The sequence below is a fragment of the Artemia franciscana genome, chromosome 8, assembly GCF_032884065.1.
Source record: "Artemia franciscana chromosome 8, ASM3288406v1, whole genome shotgun sequence".
Lineage (NCBI taxonomy): Eukaryota > Metazoa > Arthropoda > Branchiopoda > Anostraca > Artemiidae > Artemia > Artemia franciscana.
In genome coordinates, this window is record NC_088870.1 from 47,226,218 (window position 1) to 47,246,266 (window position 20,049).

The window sequence follows — 20,049 nt, forward strand, 5'->3', positions numbered from 1 at the left end:
AGTTAAAGCTAGAAAAACTTACATTACTGCATGTGGTGATAGAATCATCCATAAATGAATATTTGTTTTTCGGACTATCTTCCAAAATTACTGCTTCATCATCCTTCACATCTTTCAAGCATTCCAGTATATCAAAAGGATTTTCCTCTAACAGTTTAGTTCTGCTTGCAAAATCAGGTAAATTATGTAAACTCAATATCATAAATCAACAAAAAAGCCTCACTCCAGTTAATCAATAATTTAACAAAAGACCACTCAAAAAAGAAAACTAAGCTAATCACATAATCTAACATGTTTCGGTGGAGGTATGTTCATTCTTTTTCATTCAACAGAGAGCACGCATATTTTGGCAACAATGTGGGCACACCAACACATATTTGCGGAATTATATAATGATTGTTATGAACAAATCCTAACAAATCACTAATAATGAGAAAAAAAAAATAACACAATTTATTCGACTGGTGGGAGGTTATACCACTTTTTTTTTGTTTCACTCCGTCTTGGTCTATGTAGCATAATGCAGGAACTCGCTAAGAGGGAGGAATTCTCTTTAAACATAAAATGATTTTAACTTAGATTCAATATCAGAGAACCCTGCAGTAGAGGTTTCCTCTCTTCAAAAATGTTTAATTTTGTTATTTTTGCCACAAGAAAAATCACAGGTGCGTGTCATTTTTCTCCCAGGGTTGAGCTTAACGAACAAACTACCACTACTACGACTAATAACTCACTGCAGCACCAAGCTGCCTGAGGCCAACACAGCTACGCACGCTCCTCCTCCAACCTAATCTATTTAAAGCCTCCCTCTTTACTCTCTCTTCAATATCTATTAGGTTCCAACAATGGCAATTCAGAGGGTGTAATTTTTGGGTTTGTTGCGACATCATTTTCAAGTCGCGAGCAACTAAAAGACGCGATGTACGGGGCTATTGGAATAGAGCGTATTTCAACTGCGAGATTTACTCTCATATACTGGGCGTAAGAGTTCGGGGAAGTGGAAGTTGGATAGGCGCCTGAATATAAGCGCTGAAGCTGGAAAAAGAACCGAGCTAATATGAAATTCATCGATTACAGTTTCTGTAAAAGTACCAAAAAAAGGTACTGGTGTAATTTATAGAATTGCAACAGTACTTTTTTGTTTGTTGGGTGTCTATTGTTTATTATGTATTACTAGCTGTTGGGGTGGCGCTTCGCACCACCCCAACAACTAGCTGGTGGGGGCACTATGCGCCCCCCAAGCCCCCCCGCGCGCGTAAGTCGCTAAGCGCCATTGTAGTTGTGTCCCTGTGTCCCACCTGTGAATATAGATATATATATATATATGTATGTATATATATATATATATATATATATATATATATATATATATATATATATATATATATGTATATATATATATATTTTAACTATGTAAAACTTGTGAATATACAACATTCTTGGCTGTCCCATTATCTGTGCATATAAATAGATTGCCAGGTTTACAGACTCTTGAACATGCAGCATATAATTGCCCATGGGAAAAACAATCTGTATTCAGATCTATACCTCATTACTCTAATGATTGCCCTTGAGCTTTGTTGATGATGATTGCTAATCGAACATTCCCTGTGTCCCCGTCGTCATTTAAATATCCCCCTGTGCCCCCCGACGTCCCCGTTGTAGTTGTGTCCCTGTGTCCCTATATATATATTTTTAACTACGTAAAACTTGCGAATATACAACATTCTTGGCTGTCCCATTGTCTGTGCATATAAATAGATTGCCAGGATTACCGACTCTTGAACATGCAACATATAATAGGGGAATTTCCCATATAAAATGGGAAAAACAATATGTATTCAGATCTATACCTCATTATTCTAAGGATTGCCCTTGAGCTTTGTTGATGGTGATTGCTAATCAAACATTCCTTGTGTCCTGGTCGCTTTCTCTTTGAGTGTCCCGGTCGTCATTTATATTCCCTATGTCCCGGTGTCCCGGTCGTCATTTGCGTCCCGATGTCCCGGTCTGTAATTTCGTCAGTCGACAAACATGACGTCAGTCGACACACAAACATGACGTCACTCGACAGACATAACCCACAGACAACTTATTTTTATATATATAATAACTAGCTGTTGGGGTAGCGCTTCGCGCCACCCCTACACCTAGTTGGTGGGGGCGCTTCACCCCCCCCCCCCTCCAAGTCCCCCCGCGCGCGTAAGTCGTTACGCGCCGTATTAGTTACGCGCCATTGTAGTTGTGTCCCTATGTCCCACCTGTGAATATATATATATATATATATATATATATATATATATATATATATATATATATATATATATATATATATATATATATACTAGCTGTTGGGGTGGCGCTTCGCGCCACCCCAACACCTAGTTGGTGGGGGCGCTTCGCGCCCCCCCCCCCCCCAAGCCCCCCCGCGCGCGTAAGTCGTTACGCGCCATAATAGTTACGCGCCATTGTAGTTGTGTCCCTATGTCCCACCTGTGAATATAGATATATATATATATATATATATATATATATATATATATATATATATATATATATATATATATATATATATATGGTTTTAACTACGTAAAACTTGCGAATATACAACATTCTTTGCTGTCCCATTGTCTTTGCATATAAATAGATTGTCAGGTTTACCGACTCTTGAACATGCAACATATAATGGTCCATGGGAAAACAATCTGTATTCAGATCTATACCTCATGATTCTAATGATTGCCCTTGAGCTTTGTTGATGGTGATTGCTAATCGACCATTCCCTGTCCCGGTGTCCCGGTCGTCATTTACATCCCCCTGTTTCCCCCGGTGTCCCCGTTGTAGTTGTGTCCCTGTGTCCCGGTCGTCATTTATATTCCCTGTGTCCCGGTCGTCATTTGTATCCCGGTGTCCCGGTCTGTATATACATTCGTTTTTTAGTTTTGTTTTTCTCCTTTATTTTTTTCCTTTTTTTTCTTTTTTAGCTTATTTAGATTTTTAGATTTTTTAGTTTTTTTATTAGTTTTTAGTTTTTTTTCTTTTTAGTTTTTTTGTCCCGGTTGTCATTTATATCCCCCTGTTTCCCCCGGTGTCCCCGTTGTAGTTGTGTCCCTGTGTCCCGGTCGTCATTTATATTCCCTGTGTCCCGGTCGTCATTTGTATCCCGGTGTACCGGTCTGTATATACATTCGTTTTTTAGTTTTGTTTTTCTCCTTTATTTTTTTCCTTTTTGTCATTTATACTCCCTGTGTCCCGGTGCTTTGTTGATTGCTAATCGAACATTCCTTTTGTCCTGGTCGCTTTCTCTTTGAGTGTCGTCATTTATTTTAGCTTATTTTTCAGTTTTTTCCTTTTTTTTAGTTTTTTTTTATTTTTTATTGTTTTTAGTTTTTTACCTTTTTTTAGTTTTTTTAGTTTTTTTAGTTTTTTAGCTTTTTTACTTTTTTTATTAGTTTTTAGTTTTTTTTGTAGTTTTTGCCTTTTTTTAGTTTTTTCAGTTTTTTTTTTAGTTTTTTATTGGTTTTTACCTTTATTTTAGCTTATTTTTCAGTTTTTTCCTTTCTTTTTAGTTTTTTTTAGTTTTTAGTTTTTTTTGTTTTTTACCTTTTTTTAGTTTTTTTAGTTTTTTTAGTTTTTTAGCTTTTTTATTTTTTTTATTAGTTTTTAGTTTTTTTTGTAGTTTTTGCCTTTTTTTTAGTTTTTTTAGTTTTTTAGCTTTTTTATTAGTTTTTAGTTTTTTTTGTAGTTTTTGCCTTTTTTTAGTTTTTTTAGTTTTTTAGCTTTTTTATTTTTTTTATTAGTTTTTAGTTTTTTTGTAGTTTTTGCCTTTTTTTAGTTTTTTCAGTTTTGACGTCACCTGATCCAGTTTTTTCAGGTGACGTCACCTGACACATCCATCCATCCATCCACAGACAGACAACTTATTTTTATATATATAGATATATATATATATATATATATATATATATATATATATATATATATATATATATATATATATATATATATATGTTTTTAACTACGTAAAATTTGCGAATATTCAACATTCTATACTGTCCCATTGTCTGTGCATGTAAACAGATTGTCAGGTTTACCGACTCTTGAACATGCAACATATAATGGTCCATGGGAAAACATTCCGTATTCAGATCTATACCTCATGATTCTAATGATTGCCCTTGAGCTTTGTTGATGGTGAATGCTAATCGACCATTCCGTGTTTCGCCGTCGTCATTTATATATCGGTCGTCATTTGTGTCCCGGTGTCCCAGTCTGTGATTTCTCTTTGAGTGTCCCGGGCGTCATGTAGTTGTGTCCCTGTGTCCCGGTCGTCATTTATATTCCCTGTGTCCCGGTCTTCATTTTTATCCTGGTGTCCTGGTCTGTATATACATTAGTTTTTTTAGTTTTTTTTTCTCCTTTATTTTTCATTTTCCTTTTTTATTTTTTTTTATTTTTTAGTTTTTTTAGTTTTTTAGCTTTTTTAGTTTTTTTATTTGTTTTTAGTTATTTTTCTTTTTAGTTTTTTTGTAGTTTTTACTTTTTTTTAGTTTTTTTAGTTTTTTTTTACTTATGTCCTGGTCGTCATTTATACTCCCTGTGTCCCGGTCGTCATTTGTGTCCCGGTGCTTTGTTGATGGTGATTGCTAATCGAACATTCCTTGTGTCCCGGTCGCTTTCTCTTTGAGTGTCGTCATTTATATTCCCTATGTGCGAAAAACTCTTGCAAAGGAATCACAAGAACAACATGAAAACAGGCTAGCGACTAAAAGAGAAACTACCAAAAAAAATAGTGCCGAGGAATCACAAGAACAACGTGAAAACAGGCTCGCGGCTCAAAAAGAAATTACCAAAAGAAAGCGTGCCGAGGAATAAAAAAAAACAACTTGAAAACAGGCTCGCGGCTCAAAGAGAAATTACCAAAAGAAAGCGTGCCAAGGAAGTTGCTCAAAGAGTTAATTCAAAGAGAAATTTCAGTATAAATCCTACAATGGCAGAAGAAACAGCCAAGGAAGCTGCTCAAAGAGTTAATGCCAAAAGGCTTCGTCCTTTGAGTATTTGAGAACTGTAAACGGTACTATACATGACACTTACCATAGTGCATGCCAAGCTCTGAATTTATTGGAGAATGACCAACACTGGGATAACTGCATCAATGACGCGTGCGAAACATCAACTCCAAGTCAAATTCGTGCATTGTTTGGAATCATACTAATAACTTGCTCTTCTTCAGCTCCTACAGAGCTATGAGAAAAATATAAATCGAAAATGGCCGAGGATATACTCCATCGAAAACGGTTAGAGACGTCAGAAATGACTTTTGATTTTACATCAGAAATTTATAACTACACTTTAGTTATTATTGAAGAGTTGTGCTTATGTGTGGCAAACAAAACTTTTCATGACTTGGGAATGCCTTCAGCTAATCGAAACATCTTCAGGATTTGGGAATGCCTCCACCTAATTGTAACGTTGCTGTTTCGACAGCTGTAGAATTGGATCTTGAACAAAGTTACAACACGAGTGATCTATTAACCCCTGCAGACGAAATGAATGCTTGCCAGAAAAATTCTAATGTATGGGCACATGTAAAGACATTAAAATTAACTACAAATATTCGTGTCCGATTGCAAAACGATGACTCTGATCAAACATTTTCAGATCAATTGCTGGCAATTGGAAACGGAAAGCTCCCAGTTGACTCAATTTCAGGACGTATACAACTGCCTGCTGAATTCTGTAATTTAGTGACGTCCAAAAATGAATTGGCTGAATAGGTATTTCCGAATATTCTAACCAATTATAAAAATCATAAATGGCTAAGTGAACGAGTGATTTTGGCAACCAAAAATAAAGACGTCCACGAAATCAACAATATTATTTTGACCAAGACTCAAGACCAGGCAGTCATTTACAAGTCATTACAAGTCATTTACAACTTTAGCATAAACAGCGAGGTGTTGTGGAGGGACAACCTCTTTCATATAGGGAGTAATTTCTGTTCGTTTTAAGTTTTAATGTCGCTCCTTATTTGCAGTAAAAAAGCTTGTTCTTTATATTTAATTTATAATAAAGAACAAACTCTAGCCTATACTAATGATTATAAGAAAATAAATTTGGTATTAATGTTTTCTGTATTACCTTTCCAAGCAATAAACTGTAAGACCGTTACGCCCTTAGTATCCTCTGTATTTGGGTTGAACCCCTTCTCTAATATATATATTCAATCACATGTATTTGATTCATTGCCACCGGGTCAAAGAAGGCTGTTACTTACGCACTTATGATTCTTCGCATTTGGGTTGGTCCTTTTCTCTAATAGATATTCTTTCTCATGTATTTGATTCATTGCCGCTGCGTAAAATTTGGCCGTTTTATTGTCCGAATCTAAGACATCTATAGTGACGCCCTTTGAAACTAGTAACTGACAAATCTCCAAATTGCCTTCCGAAGCAGCAAAATGTGAGGCTGTCCTATTGTCCGAATCTAAGACACGTATAGTTGCACCTTTTGAAACTAGTAGTTCACAAATCTCCAAATTGCCTATGAAAGCAGAACCATGTAAGACTGTATTGCACTTATGATCCTTTGCATTTGTGTCCGCCCCTTTCTCTAATAGATATTCAATCATTAAAATGTGTATTTGATTCATTAGAACTGGGTAAAATAAGGCTGTTCTATTGTCCGAATTTAAGGCATCTACAGTGGCACCCTTTGAAACTAGTAGTTGGCAAATCTCCGAATTGCCTTTCTGAGCAGCAAACTGTAAGACATTTGTCAAGATACTGGGAGATGATAACAATGGCAATGAAGGGGGGAAACTAATGTCATATTTTTCTTCTCACTTAATTGAACTTTCTGTCTTGGCTTTGTCTACAATTAGCCATGACTTGACTTGCCCACATCTATTCCATTTTTATATAAAAAATCAACGAAGTATAGTTGACAAATCTCAAAATTACCCTACGAAGCAGCAATTTAAAACGAGTCATTATACAACTCTCTATGATTTTCTAGTGCCCAGCGACCTGAGGAGGAAAAAAACAGAAAAAAGATGTCGTATGTGCAGAATATCGTGGTTGCAGCCACTTTTCTTGAGTTTCAAGCCAATATAATTTCCTTGTGGCTCAAGCCAAGAGTTGATAAAATTTTTATATTGGGGTTTTGAACAAGGTGGTTCTAATGTTGTACTTCTTGTTTGCTCTAACTCTATGTTTAGGAGTTATGGGCTATTTTATGTTTCACTTTGGGCCTTGATTGTCTTTTACTAGGTTACTTGCTACGGCTGCAACCCGGATAATATACCCCAGACAAATGTCTTTTCGAAAGATGCTTGTATTATCTTAATTTTTAGTTATCTTTTGTTTGCCGTTCATTACTAGGTTTTAAATATCTCTTCATTAATAAAACAGATATCCCCATTTATATTCCTTGGCGCAACCATAAGCTAGTTATCGCTCTTTACTGTAACTAAAAGAATTATTGCATTTTATATACCTTCTATATCTAAATGATTTTTATAATGTTTAAAAGTGATACTTGTTACTACAGGGCTATAGAAAAGGGCAGTTTTTTGTGAGAAATTGATTCTTGTATGTATTTCTTATATTATTATCTGTATGAATAAACAGCATGTATAAACACTGCATTCACTTATTACGCCATATATGGTTATCTATCTATATATATAAAATTCTATATATATAAAAATAAGTTTTCTGTCTGTCTGTCTGTCTGTCGAGTGACGTCATGTTTGTCCACATATGACGTCTGAATTATTTCATCATATATCAATTCAAAAACGAAAGTATTCAAGCCGATGTATCTGAGTTGGTAACGCGTTATGTTCCAGGTTCTAGGTTCGAGAGGTTCTAGGTTCGAACCTCGACTTTAGTGTTAATACAAAAGAAGAAAAAACTAAAAAAAAGGTAAAAACTACAAAAATAACTTAAAAGAAAATACTAAAAAAAATAAAAAAAGGTAAATAACTATAAAAAAACTAAAAAGAAAAAAAACTAAAAACTAATAAAAAAACTAAAATAAAATAAATAAATAAAAACTAAAAAAGAAAAAAAATCTAAAAAAAGGAAAAAAAAACGAAAATAAAGGAGAAAAAGAGAACTAAAAACAATTAAAATAAAAAACTAAAAAAGGTAAAAACTAAAAAAAAAAAAGAAAAAAGAAAAAAAATGAAAAAAGCCAAAAAAAGGTAAAGACCAAAAAAACAAAATAAAAAGAAAAAAAGAAAAAAATTATTTCATCATATACCAATTCAAAAACGAATGTATATACAGACCGGGACACCGGGATACAAATGACAACCGGGACACCGGGACACAGGGAATATAAATGACGACCGGTACACTCAAAGGGAAATTACAGACTGGGACACTGGGACAAAAATGGCGACCCAGATTCGAACCTTGGCCTTAGCATTAATACAAAAGAAGAAAAAAAACTAAAAAAGGTAAAAACTACAAAAAAACTAAAAAGAAAATACTAAAAAAACTAAAAAAGCTAAAAAACTAAAAAAATAAACTAAAAAAACGTTAAAAACTAAAACTAAAAAATAAAAAACTGAATAATAAAGGAGAAAAAGAAAAATGAAAAAATAAAAAATAAAAAAGGTAAATTACAAAAAAACTAAAAAGAAAAAAGAAAAAAGGTAAAAACCAAAAATAACTAAAAAGGAAAAAAACAAAAAATTTATTTCATCATATATCAATTCAAAAACGAATGTATATACAGACCGGAATACAAATGAAGACCGGGACACCGGGACACAGGGAATATAAATGACGACCGGGACAATCAAAGAGATATTACAGACTGGGACAACGGGACACAGGGAATATAAATGACGACCGGGACAATCAAAGAGATATTACAGACTGGGACACCGGGACACAAATGACGACCGGGACACAAATGACAACCGGGACACAGGGAATATAAATGACGACCGTGACACTCAAAGAGAAATTACGGACTGGGACACCGGGACACAAATGACGACCGGGACACAGGGAATATAAATGACGACCAGGACACAGGGACACAACTACAACAGGGACGCCGAGGGGCACAGGGGGATATGTAAACATATATAAACGGGGGGACACAGGAAATGCTCGATTAGCAATCACCATCAACAAAGCTCAAGGGCAATAATTAGAATAATGAGGTATAGAACAGATTGTTTTTCCCGTAGACAATATATCTTGCATGTTCAAGAGTCGGTAAACCTGACAATCTATTTATATGCACAGACAATGGGACAGCCAAGAATGTTGAATATTCGCAAGTTTTACGTAGTTAAAAACACACACATATATATATATATATATATATATATATATATATATATATATATATATATATATATATATATATATTTCTATCTATATATATAAAAATAAGTTGTCTGTGGATGGATGGATGGATGTGTCAGGTGACGTCACCTGAAAAAACTGGATCAGGTGACGTCAAAACTGAAAAAACTAAAAAAAGGCAAAAACTACAAAAAAAACTAAAAACTAATAAAAAAAATAAAAAAGCTAAAAAACTAAAAAAACTATAAAGGTAAAAACCAATAAAAAACTAAAAAAAAAACTGAAAAAACTAAAAAAAGGCAAAAACTACAAAAAAAAACTAAAAACTAATAAAAAAAGTAAAAAAGCTAAAAAACTAAAAAAACTAAAAAAAGGTAAAAAACTAAAAAAAATAAAAAATAAAAAAAACTAAAAAAAAGGAAAAAACTGAAAAATAAGCTAAAATAAAGGTAAAAACCAATAAAAAACTAAAAAAAAAAGGAAAAAACTAATAAATGACGACACTCAAAGAGAAAAAAAAGGCAAAAACTACAAAAAAAACTAAAAACTAATAAAAAAAATAAAAAAGCTAAAAAACTAAAAAAACTAAAAAAAGGCAAAAACTACAAAAAAAACTAAAAACTAATAAAAAAGCTAAAAAACTAAAAAAACTAAAAAAAAGGCAAAAACTACAAAAAAACTAAAAACTAATAAAAAAAATAAAAAAGCTAAAAAACTAAAAAAAAAACTAAAAAACTAAAAAAAGGTAAAAAACTAAAAAAACTAAAAACTAAAAAAAACTAAAAAAGGTAAAAACTAAAAGAACTAAAAAAGAAAAAAATAAATGACGACACTCAAAGAGAAAGCGACCAGGACAAAAGGAATGTTCGATTAGCAATCAACAAAGCACCGGGACACAGGGAGTATAAATGACGACCCGGGGGAAACAGGGGGATATAAATGACGACCGGGACAAAAAAACTAAAAAGAAAAAAAAACTAAAAACTAATAAAAAAACTAAAAAATCTAAAAATCTAAATAAGCTAAAAAAGAAAAAAAAAGGAAAAAAATAAAGGAGAAAAACAAAACTAAAAAACGAATGTATATACAGACCGGGACACCGGGATACAAATGACGACCGGGACCCGGGACACAGGGAATATAAATGACGACCGGGACACAGGGACACAACTCCGGTACACCGGGATACAAATGACGACCGGGACACAGGGAATATAAATGACGACCGGGACACAGGGACACAACTACAACGGGGACACCGGGGGAAACAGGGGGATATAAATGACGACCGGGACAAAAAAACTAAAAAGAAAAAAAAACTAAAAACTAATAAAAAAACTAAAAAATCTAAAAATCTAAATAAGCTAAAAAAGAAAAAAAAAGGAAAAAAATAAAGGAGAAAAACAAAACTAAAAAACGAATGTATATACAGACCGGGACACCGGGATACAAATGACGACCGGGACCCGGGACACAGGGAATATAAATGACGACCGGGACACAGGGACACAACTACAACGGGGACACCGGGGGAAACAGGGGGATGTAAATGACGACCGGGACACCGGGACAGGGAATGGTCGATTAGCAATCACCATCAACAAAGCTCAAGGGCAATCATTAGAATCATGAGGTATAGATCTGAATACAGATTGTTTTCCCATGGACCATTATATGTTGCATGTTCAAGAGTCGGTAAACCTGACAATCTATTTATATGCAAAGACAATGGGACAGCAAAGAATGTTGTATATTCGCAAGTTTTACGTAGTTAAAACCATATATATATATCTATCTATATTCACAGGTGGGACATAGGGACACAACTACAATGGCGCGTAACTATTATGGCGCGTAACGACTTACGCGCGCGGGGGGGCTTGGGGGGGGCGCGAAGCGCCCCCACCAACTAGGTGTTGGGGTGGCGCGAAGCGCCACCCCAACAGCTAGTATATATATATATTCACAGGTTAGATACAGGGACACAACTATAATGGCGCGTAACTAATATGGTGCGTAACGACTTATGCACGTGGGGGGGGCTTGGAGGAGTGGCGCGAAGCACCCCCACCAACTAGATGTTGGGGTGGCGTGAAGCGCCACCCCAACAGCCAGTAACTTATGTGATTATAAAGTCGTTCATCAATGTTGTACACAAAAACGCAGTTTTTGTTGTCAAAATTGATTCTATTTTAAAAACTCTTATATTTTGAATTTAGTTAAATTAACTAACTTTAGTTAAATTTGCTGTTACTTATGCCCTTATGATTCTTCGTATTTGGGTTGGCCCTTTTCTTTTTAAAAATTCTATCAAATGCATTTGATTAGCTGTGTTAAATAAGGCTGTTTTATTGTCGAATCTATGAGATCTATAGTGGCACGCTTTGAAACTAATAGTTGACAAATCTTCAAATTGCCTTCCGAAGCAGCAATATGTACGGCTGTTGTATTGTCCGAATCTAAGGCATCTATAGTGGCACCCTTTGAAACTGATAGTTGACAAATCTCCAAACTTCATATCCAGGTAGTAAAATGAAAGACTGTTAAGTACTTATCAATCTTTGCATTTGGGTTGAACCCTTTCAGTAATAGATATTCAATCACGAGTATTTGATTTCCAGACACAGCTTAAAATAAGGCTGTTCTGCTGTCCAAATCTAAGGCTTCTATAGTGGTACCCTTTAAAACTAGTAGTTGACAAATCTCCAAGTTGCCTTTCCTAGCAGCAAAATGTAAGACTGTTTTATTTTTCAAATCTAAGACATCTATTTTGGCACCCTTTGAAACTAGTAGTTGACAAATCTCCAAATTGCCTATCAAAGTAGAAAAATGTAAGACTGGTTACGCACTAATTATTCTTTGCATTTGGGTTGGCCATTTTCTCTAATAGATATTCAATAACTTGTATTTTATTCTCAATCACCGCGTCATACAAGGCTTTCCTATTGACCGAATATAAGCCATCTACAGTGGCACCTTTTGAAACTAGTAGTTCACAAATCTCCAAATTGCCTTTCAAAGCAGCAAAATGTAAGACTGTTACGTACTTATGATTCTTTTAATTTGGGTTGGCCCCTTTCTCTAATAAATATTCAATCACGTGTGTTTGATTCCCAATCGCAGCAAAATGTAAGGCTGTCCTATTGTCCGAATCTAAGGCATCTACAGTGGCACCCTTTGATAATAGCAGTTGACAAATCTCCAAATTGCCTTCCAAAGCAGCAAACTATAAGACTGTTACGCACTTATTATTCTTTGCATTTGGGTCGGCCCCTTTCTCCAATAGATATTAAATCTCGTGTAGCTGATTCATGGCCGCTGCGGCTGTCCAATTGTCCGAATTTAAGGGATCTACAGTGGCACCCTTTTAAACTAGTAGTTGACAAATCTCAAAATTGACTTCCGAAGCAGCAAAATGTAAAGCTGTACTATTGTCCGAATCTAAGGCATCTATAATGGCACCTTTTGAAACTAGTAGTTGACAAATCTCCAAATTGCCTTCCGAAGCAGCAAAATGTAAGGGTGTCCTATTTTCCGAATCTAAGGCATCTATAATGGCACCTTATGAAACTAGTAGTTCACAAATCTCCAAATTGCCTATTAAAGCAGCACCATGTAAGACTGTTACGCACTTATGATTCTTGTTTTTTGGGTTAGCCCCTTTCTCTAATAGATATTCAATCAAGTGTATTTGATTCTCTGAAAATACGTAAAATAAGGCTGTGTTATTGTCTGAATCTAAGGCATCTAGAGTGGCAACCTTTGAAATTAGTAGTTGACAAATCTCCAAATTGTCTTCCGAAGCAGCAAAATGTAAGGCTGTCTTATTTTCAGAATCAAAAGCATCTATAATGACACCTTTTGAAAGTAGTAGTTCACAAATCTTCAAATTGCGTATGAAAGCAGCATCATGTAACATTGTTACGCCCTTATGATTCTTTTTATTTGGTTTGGCCCCTTTCTCTAATAGATATTCAATCATGTGCATTTGATTCTCGCCCACAGCATCATATAAGGCATCAGGCATCATATAGGGCATCATATTCAGACATCATATTGTCTGAATCTAAGGCATCTACAGTAGCACATTTTGAAACTAGTAGTTGACAAATCTCCAAATTGCCTTTCCGAGCAGCAAAATGTAAGGCTGTTTTATTTTTCGAATCTAAACATCTATTTTGGCACCCTTTGAAACTAGTAGTTGACAAATCTCCAAATTGCCTTTCCGAGCAGCAAGATGTAACGCTGTTATATTTTCCGAATCTAAGGTATCTACAGTGGCACCTTTTGAAACTAGTAGTTCACAAATCTCCAAATTGCCTTTCAAAGTAGCAAAATGTAAGACTGTTACGCACTTATTATTCTTTGCATTTGGGTTGGCCCCTTTTTCTAATAGATATTCAATCACGTGTATTTTATTCTCAATCATAGCGTCATAAAAGGTTGTCCTATTGTCCGAATCTAAGGCATCTACAGTGGCACCCTTTGAAACTAGCAGTTGACAAATCTCCCAATTGCCTTCGACAGCAGCAAACTGTAAAACTGTTACACACTTAGGATCCTTTGCATTTGGGTCGGCCCCTTTCTCTAATAGATATTCAATCACGTATAGCTGATTCATGGCCACTGCATAAAACAAGGCTGTCCAATTGTCAGAATTTAAGGCATCTACAGTGGCATCCTTTGAAACTAGTAGTTGACAAATCTCGAAATTGACTTCCAAAGCAGCAAAATATAAGGCTGTTCTATTGTCCAAATCTAAGGCATCTATAATGGCACCTTTTGAAACTAGTAGTTGACAGATCTCCAAATTGCCTTCCGAAGCAACAAAATGTAAGGCTGTCCTATTTTCCGAATATAAGGCATCTATAATGGCTCCTTTTGAAACTAGTTGTGCAGCACCATGTAAGACTGTTGCGCACTTATGATTCTTTGTATTTGAGTTGGTTCCCAACCGGTGGTACGCGTACCCCAGGGGGTACGCGAAACCCTCGCAGGGGGTACGCGAAGGTCCCAAAATTAATTTAGTCTACATCTTTAAAACTTGTTTCTGACTCAGTTCCAACATTTCCCTCAAAATCAGATAACATAACCCATTGTAGGTAATTTCAGACTCATTTTCAAAACTTTCGCTTTCAGTAACCCGCTAATTTTTCTCCATAGCCGTAAGGTCTCGATTTAAACTCAGCGGGTTCAGTATCTTTTCATCTGTTGAAACACGAAGTTCGTGAATTGTGGTTGCAAACAAAGATGGATAGATTCCTGATCAGGAATAACAAGAAGCCGAATGATGGTACCCAAAACTCTGAACCTGCACCTAAGAAGAAGAAATATGACGAATCATCGGTCAAAGTGCGTCGATATTTGTCAGAATACCTAGGGCTCGGATTTAGTGCGACAAAGTCTGATCCAGTGAATGCACAGTGCGTTCTTTGTGGTCAAGTCTTGGCCAACAGTTCCATGAAACCTGCGCATATGAACCGGCATCTCAGTACTGTGCATCCTTCTCATGTCGGTAAGCCCATAGAGTTTTTCAAGCGTAAACAAGAAGCATTCGCTAGTAACTGTTTGGAAATTGTAAAAGTGGCATCAGTTTCTTCAAAGGCTCTCCGGGCTTCGTATGGTGTTTCATATTTAGTTGCGAAACAGAAAAAACCGCACACCATCGCCGAATGTCTGATATTACCAGCACTAGTGAAAGTCAGTGAAATAATGTTTGACACGAAAACTGCTACTGCCCTTCAGTCTATACCTGTGTCGAACAATACCATTTCAAGAAGGATAGAAGACATTGCAAGCAATATTGTCATGCAGGTTATTGAGCAAATAAAGTTGACGAAGATGTTTGCGTTACAGCTTGACGAAAGCACGGATGTGTCAGGTGAAGCCCAGGTGATCGTCTTTGTTCGATATCAAGATTGTTCTGACATAAGAGAAAATATTCTGTTTCGTCAAAACCTACAGTCAAGAACAACAGGAGAAGAACTATTCAAGGTGATTGACAAATTCTTCGCAGAAGGGGGCATCTTGTGGGACTGATGTCTATCAGTTTGCAGTGATGGAGCTGCCACCCTAACAGGAAAGAATAATGGGCTCATGGCCTGGATAAGGAAGAAAAATCCAAAGGTGAAGTTGTTGCACTGCATCATTCACAGGCAAGCTCTTGCATCGAAAAGGATGAACGCACATCTGCACGAGAACCTCAACGAGGCTGTAAAAGTGATAAACCTCATCAAAGCCCGACCACTGAACTCAAGAATGTTCAAGTTGCTGTGCCAAGAGATGGGTTCAGAACATCAACATTTACTTCTGCACACAGAACTTCGCTGGTTGTCTCGTGGGAAGATTTTAAACAGACTTTTCGAGCTTCGACAAGAAGTTCATATGTTTCTTCTGGAGCAAAAATCTGCATTCAGTTCACTTTTTGAAAACCAGGACTGGGTCTGCAGGCTGGCCTATCTTGCGGATATTTTCGACAAACTGAATGACTTGAATCTGTCAATGCAAGGTTTCCGGACGGACGAACTCTCCCTGAATTCGAAGATGTGTGCTTTCATCAAGAAATTGGAGTTCTGGCTTAAAAAGGTTCAAAGAAACAGCGTTAGTGTCTTCCCGACCCTTGACAAGTTTGCGGACGATAGTGAAATTAATAACCTCAACACAATCTGTGATTGTATTCGGGAGCATCTGACAAAATTGCGAGATGAACTTGTGTCATATTTCCCATCGATTATGAACCAAGATAGAACGCAGGATTGGATCCAAAATCCATTTGTTGAAGACGTGACCTCAAGCTCCGGTCTTAGTGACAAGCTTACAGAGAATCTGATCGAACTTGCCAGTGATCGCGCCTTAGATTTGAAATTCCAAAATGTAACTGTTTCCCAGTTTTGGCTGGAGGTGAAAGGAGAATACAAGGAACTAAGTGAAATCGCCATGTCTGCTTTGTTACCATTCGGATCCACTTACCTTTGTGAAGTGTCATTTTCGGCAATGTCATTGATCAAAACCAAACACAGAAACAGACTGAGTGTACAAAATGACCTTATGATTGCCGTTAGTGACATCGAGCCAAGATTTGATAATATTTTAGAAAAAAAGCAGCCTCAAGTTTCTCATTGATTTTGTACGTACATTTAAGCACCGTCATATTGGACAATAAATCTCGTGTTTTTGAAAATCTGATTTTAGTTAAGAAAAAAGTAAAACAACGATTCTCAAGAAAGGGGTACGCAAACTTTTTGGGCCTTGACTAGGGGTACGCAGACCGAAAAAGGTTGGGAACCACTGCTCTAATAGATATTCAATCACATGAATTTGATTCATTGAAACTGCGTAAAATAAGGCTGTGCTATTGTCCGAATCTAAGGCATCTATAATGGCACCTTTTGAAACTAGTGGTTGACAAATCTCCAAATTGCCTTCCCAAGCAGCCAAATGTAAGGCTGTCTAGCAGTTGACAAATCTCCAAATTGCCTTTCAAAGCAGCAAAATGTAAGACTGTTACGCACTTATGATTCTTGTTATTTGGTTTGGCCCCTTTCTCTAATAGATATTCAATCACGTGTATTTGATTCTCTGAAACTGCTTAAAATAAGGCTGTGTTATTGTCCGAATCTAAGGCATCTATAATGGCACCTTTTGAAACTAGTAGTTCACAAATCTACAAATTGCCTTTGAAAGCAGCACCATGTAAGACTGTTACTTATGACTCTTTGTATTTGGGATGGCCCCTTTCTCTAATAGATATTCAATCACTTGTATTTGATTCATTGAAACTGCGTAAAATAAGGCTGTGTTATTGTCCGAATCTTAGGCATCTATAATGGCACCTTTTGAAACTAGTAGTTGACAAATCTCCAAATTGCCTTCCGAAGCAGCAAAATGTAAGGGTGTCCTATTTTCCGAATCTAAGGCATCTATTATGGCACCTTTTGAAACTAGTAGTTCACAAATCTCCAAATTGCCTTTTAAAGCAGCAACATGTAAGACTGTTACGCACTTATGATTCTTGTTATTTGGGTTGGCCCCTCTCTCTAATAGATATTCAATCACGTGTATTTCATTCTCTAAAAATTAGCAAAATAAGGATGTGTTATTATCTGAATCTAAGGCATCTAGAGCGGCACCCTTTGAAACTAGTAGTTGACAAATCTCCAAATTGCCTTCCGAAGCAGCAAAATGTAAGGCTGTCTTATTTTCCGAATCTAAGGCATCTATAATGGCACCTTTTGAAAGTAGTAGATCACAAATCTTCAAATTGCCTATGAAAGCAGCATCATGTAAAATTGTTACGCCCTTATGATTCTTTGTATTTGGGTTGGCCCCTTTTTCCAATAGATATTCAATCACGTGCATTTGATTCTCTTCTACAGCATCATGTAAGGCTGTCATATTGTCTGAATCTAAGGCATCTACAGCGGCACCTTTTGAAACTAGTAGTTGACAAATCTCCAAATTGCCTTTCCATGCAGCAAAATGTAAGGCTGTTTTATTTTTCGAATCTAAGACATCTATTTTGGCACCCTTTGAAACTAGTAGTTGACAAATCTCCAAATTGCCTTCCGAAGCAGCAAAATGTAAGGCTGTCCTATTTTCCGAATCTAAGGCATCTATAATGGCACATTTTGAAAGTAGTAGTTCACAAATCTTCAAATTGCCTATGAAAGCAGCATCATGTAAAATTGTTACGCCCTTATGATTCTTTGTATTTGGGTTGGCCCCTTTTTCCAATAGATATTCAATCACTTGCATTTGATTCTCTCCCACAGCATCATGTAAGGCTGTCATATTGTCTGAATCTAAGGCATCTACAGTGGCACCTTTTGAAACTAGTAGTTGACAAATCTCCAAATTGCCTTTCCAAGCAGCAAAATGTAAGGCTGTTTTATTTTTCGAATCTAAGATATTTATTTTGGCACCCTTTGAAACTAGTAGTTGACAAATCTCCAAATTGCCTTTCCAAGCAGCAAGATGTAAGGCTGTCCTATTATCCGAATCTACGGCATCTACAGTGGCACCCTTTAAAACTAGCAGTTGAAAAATCTCCAAATTGCCTTCCAAAGCAGCAAAATGTAAGGCTGTCCTATTTTCCGAATCTAAGGCATTTATAATGGCACCTTTTGAAACTAGTAGTTGACAAATCTCCAAATTGCCTTCCGAAGCAGCAAAATGTAAGGCTGTCCTATTTTCCGAATCTAAGGCATCTATAATGGCACCTTTTGAAACTAGTAGTTCACAAATCTCCAAATTGCCTTTGAAAGCAGCGCCATGTAAGACTGTTAGGCGCTTATGATCTTTTGCATTTGGGTTGGCCCCTTTCTCTAATAGATATTCAATCACGCGTATTTGATTCCCAATCACAGCGTCATATAAGGCTGTCCTATTTTCCGAATCTAAGGCATCTATAATGGCACCTTTTGAAACTAGTAGTTCACAAATCTCCAAATTGCCTGTCAAAGTAGCAAAATGTAAGACTGTTACGCACTTATTATTCTTTGCATTTGGGTTGGCCCCTTTCTCTAATAGATATTCAATCACGTGTAGCTGGTTCATGGCCACTGCGTAAAACAAAGCTGTCCAATTTTCCGAATCTAAGGCATCTATAATGGCACCTTTTGAAACTAGTAGTTGACAAATCTCCAAATTGCCTTTCAAAGCAGCAAAATGTAAAGCTGTCCTATTGTCTGAATCTAAGGCGTCTATAATGGCACCTTTTGAAACTAGTAGTTGACAAATCTCCAAATTGCCTTCCGAAACAGCAAAATGTAAGGCTGTGCTATTTTCCGAATCTAAGGCATCTATAATGGCACCTTTTGAAACTAGTAGTTGACAAATCTCCAAATTGCCTTTCGAAGCAGCAAAATGTAAAGCTGTCCTATTGTCCGAATCTAAGGCGTCTATAATGGCACCTTTTGAAACTAAAGGTAAAAGGTAAAGGATACGGCATTAGACTTTTACAGTCCGTACCGGCGGTGCTGATTAGTTGTTCACAAATCTCCAAATTGCCTGTGAAAGCAGCACAATGTAAGACTGTTGCGCACTTATGATTCTTTGTATTTGAGTTGGCCCCTTTCTCTAATAGATATTCAATCACGTGAATTTGATTCATTGGAACAGCGTAAAATAAGGCTGTGTTATTGTCCGAATCTAAGGCATCTATAATGGCACCTTTTGAAACTAGTAGTTGACAAATCTCCAAATCGCCTTCTGAAGCAGCCAAATGTAAGGCTGTCCTATTTTCCGAATCTAAGGCATGTATAATGGCACCTTTTGAAACTAGTAGTTCACAAATCTCCAAATTGCCTTTGAAAGCAGCACCATGTAGGACTGTTAGGCGCCTATGATCCTTTGCATTTGGGTTGGTCCCTTTCTCTAATAGATATTCAATCACGTGTATTTGATTCTCAATCACAGCGTCATATAAGGCTGTCCTATTGTCCGAATCTAAGGCATCTACAGTGGCACCTTTTGAAACTAGTAGTTGACAAATCTCCAAATTGCCTTTTCTAGCAGCACAATGTAAGGCTGTACATTTTGCTGGTTTTCCAGAGGAGCAGCTCCTGTTCCAAATTCGATTGGGGTGAAAATAAATTCCATTGCTTTCTAAGAGATTTTCAATTATTGGTGATGTTGGTCTCTCGTCACTGTATGAATATAAAGTAGACAAATCTTTGATAACTACAGCATTTCGATCCATTGGACATGAGGCGTTTAC

The 20,049-nt window shown here is 36.3% G+C and overlaps 2 protein-coding genes across 2 annotated transcripts; both read right to left on the minus strand.

Annotated features, from left to right (window-relative positions):
* Positions 1–822: 822 nt before the first annotated feature.
* LOC136030700 (putative ankyrin repeat protein RF_0381) lies at positions 823–13,359 on the minus strand. Its single transcript, XM_065709770.1, has 3 exons — positions 13,042–13,359; positions 6,278–6,763; positions 823–1,035 (listed from the first exon to the last, which is right to left on the minus strand). The coding sequence occupies exons 1-3, from the start codon at positions 13,357–13,359 to the stop codon at positions 823–825; spliced, it is 1,017 nt and encodes a 338-aa protein (XP_065565842.1).
* Positions 13,360–13,497: 138 nt separating this feature from the next.
* Positions 13,498–20,031, minus strand: LOC136030701 (serine/threonine-protein phosphatase 6 regulatory ankyrin repeat subunit B-like). Its single transcript, XM_065709771.1, has 3 exons — positions 19,302–20,031; positions 17,498–19,252; positions 13,498–14,147 (listed from the first exon to the last, which is right to left on the minus strand). Exons 1-3 carry the CDS (start codon positions 20,029–20,031, stop codon positions 13,498–13,500), a joined length of 3,135 nt encoding a protein of 1,044 aa, XP_065565843.1.
* Positions 20,032–20,049: the final 18 nt, after the last annotated feature.

Bases quoted from the DNA above. Each gene is read 5' to 3' on its own strand.
- LOC136030700 (XM_065709770.1), bottom strand. From the start codon at position 13,359: ATGCCTGATGCCTTATATGATGCTGTGGGCGAGAATCAAATGCACATG. The intron at 6,764-13,041 runs GTATTTTCAGAG...AATGTCTTACAG, and splicing joins ATAACACAGCCTTATTTTAC to TTTGCTGCTCAGAAAGGCAA. The intron at 1,036-6,277 runs GTAAGTAACAGC...TTCTTTTTCCAG, and splicing joins ATGCGAAGAATCATAAGTGC to CTTCAGCGCTTATATTCAGG.
- LOC136030701 (XM_065709771.1), bottom strand. From the start codon at position 20,031: ATGGATCGAAATGCTGTAGTTATCAAAGATTTGTCTACTTTATATTCA. The intron at 19,253-19,301 runs GTACGGACTGTA...TTTTACCTTTAG, and splicing joins ACAACTAATCAGCACCGCCG to TTTCAAAAGGTGCCATTATA. The intron at 14,148-17,497 runs GCAATTTGGAGA...TTGCTTCGGAAG, and splicing joins ACATTTTGCTGCTTCGGAAG to GCAATTTGGAGATCTGTCAA.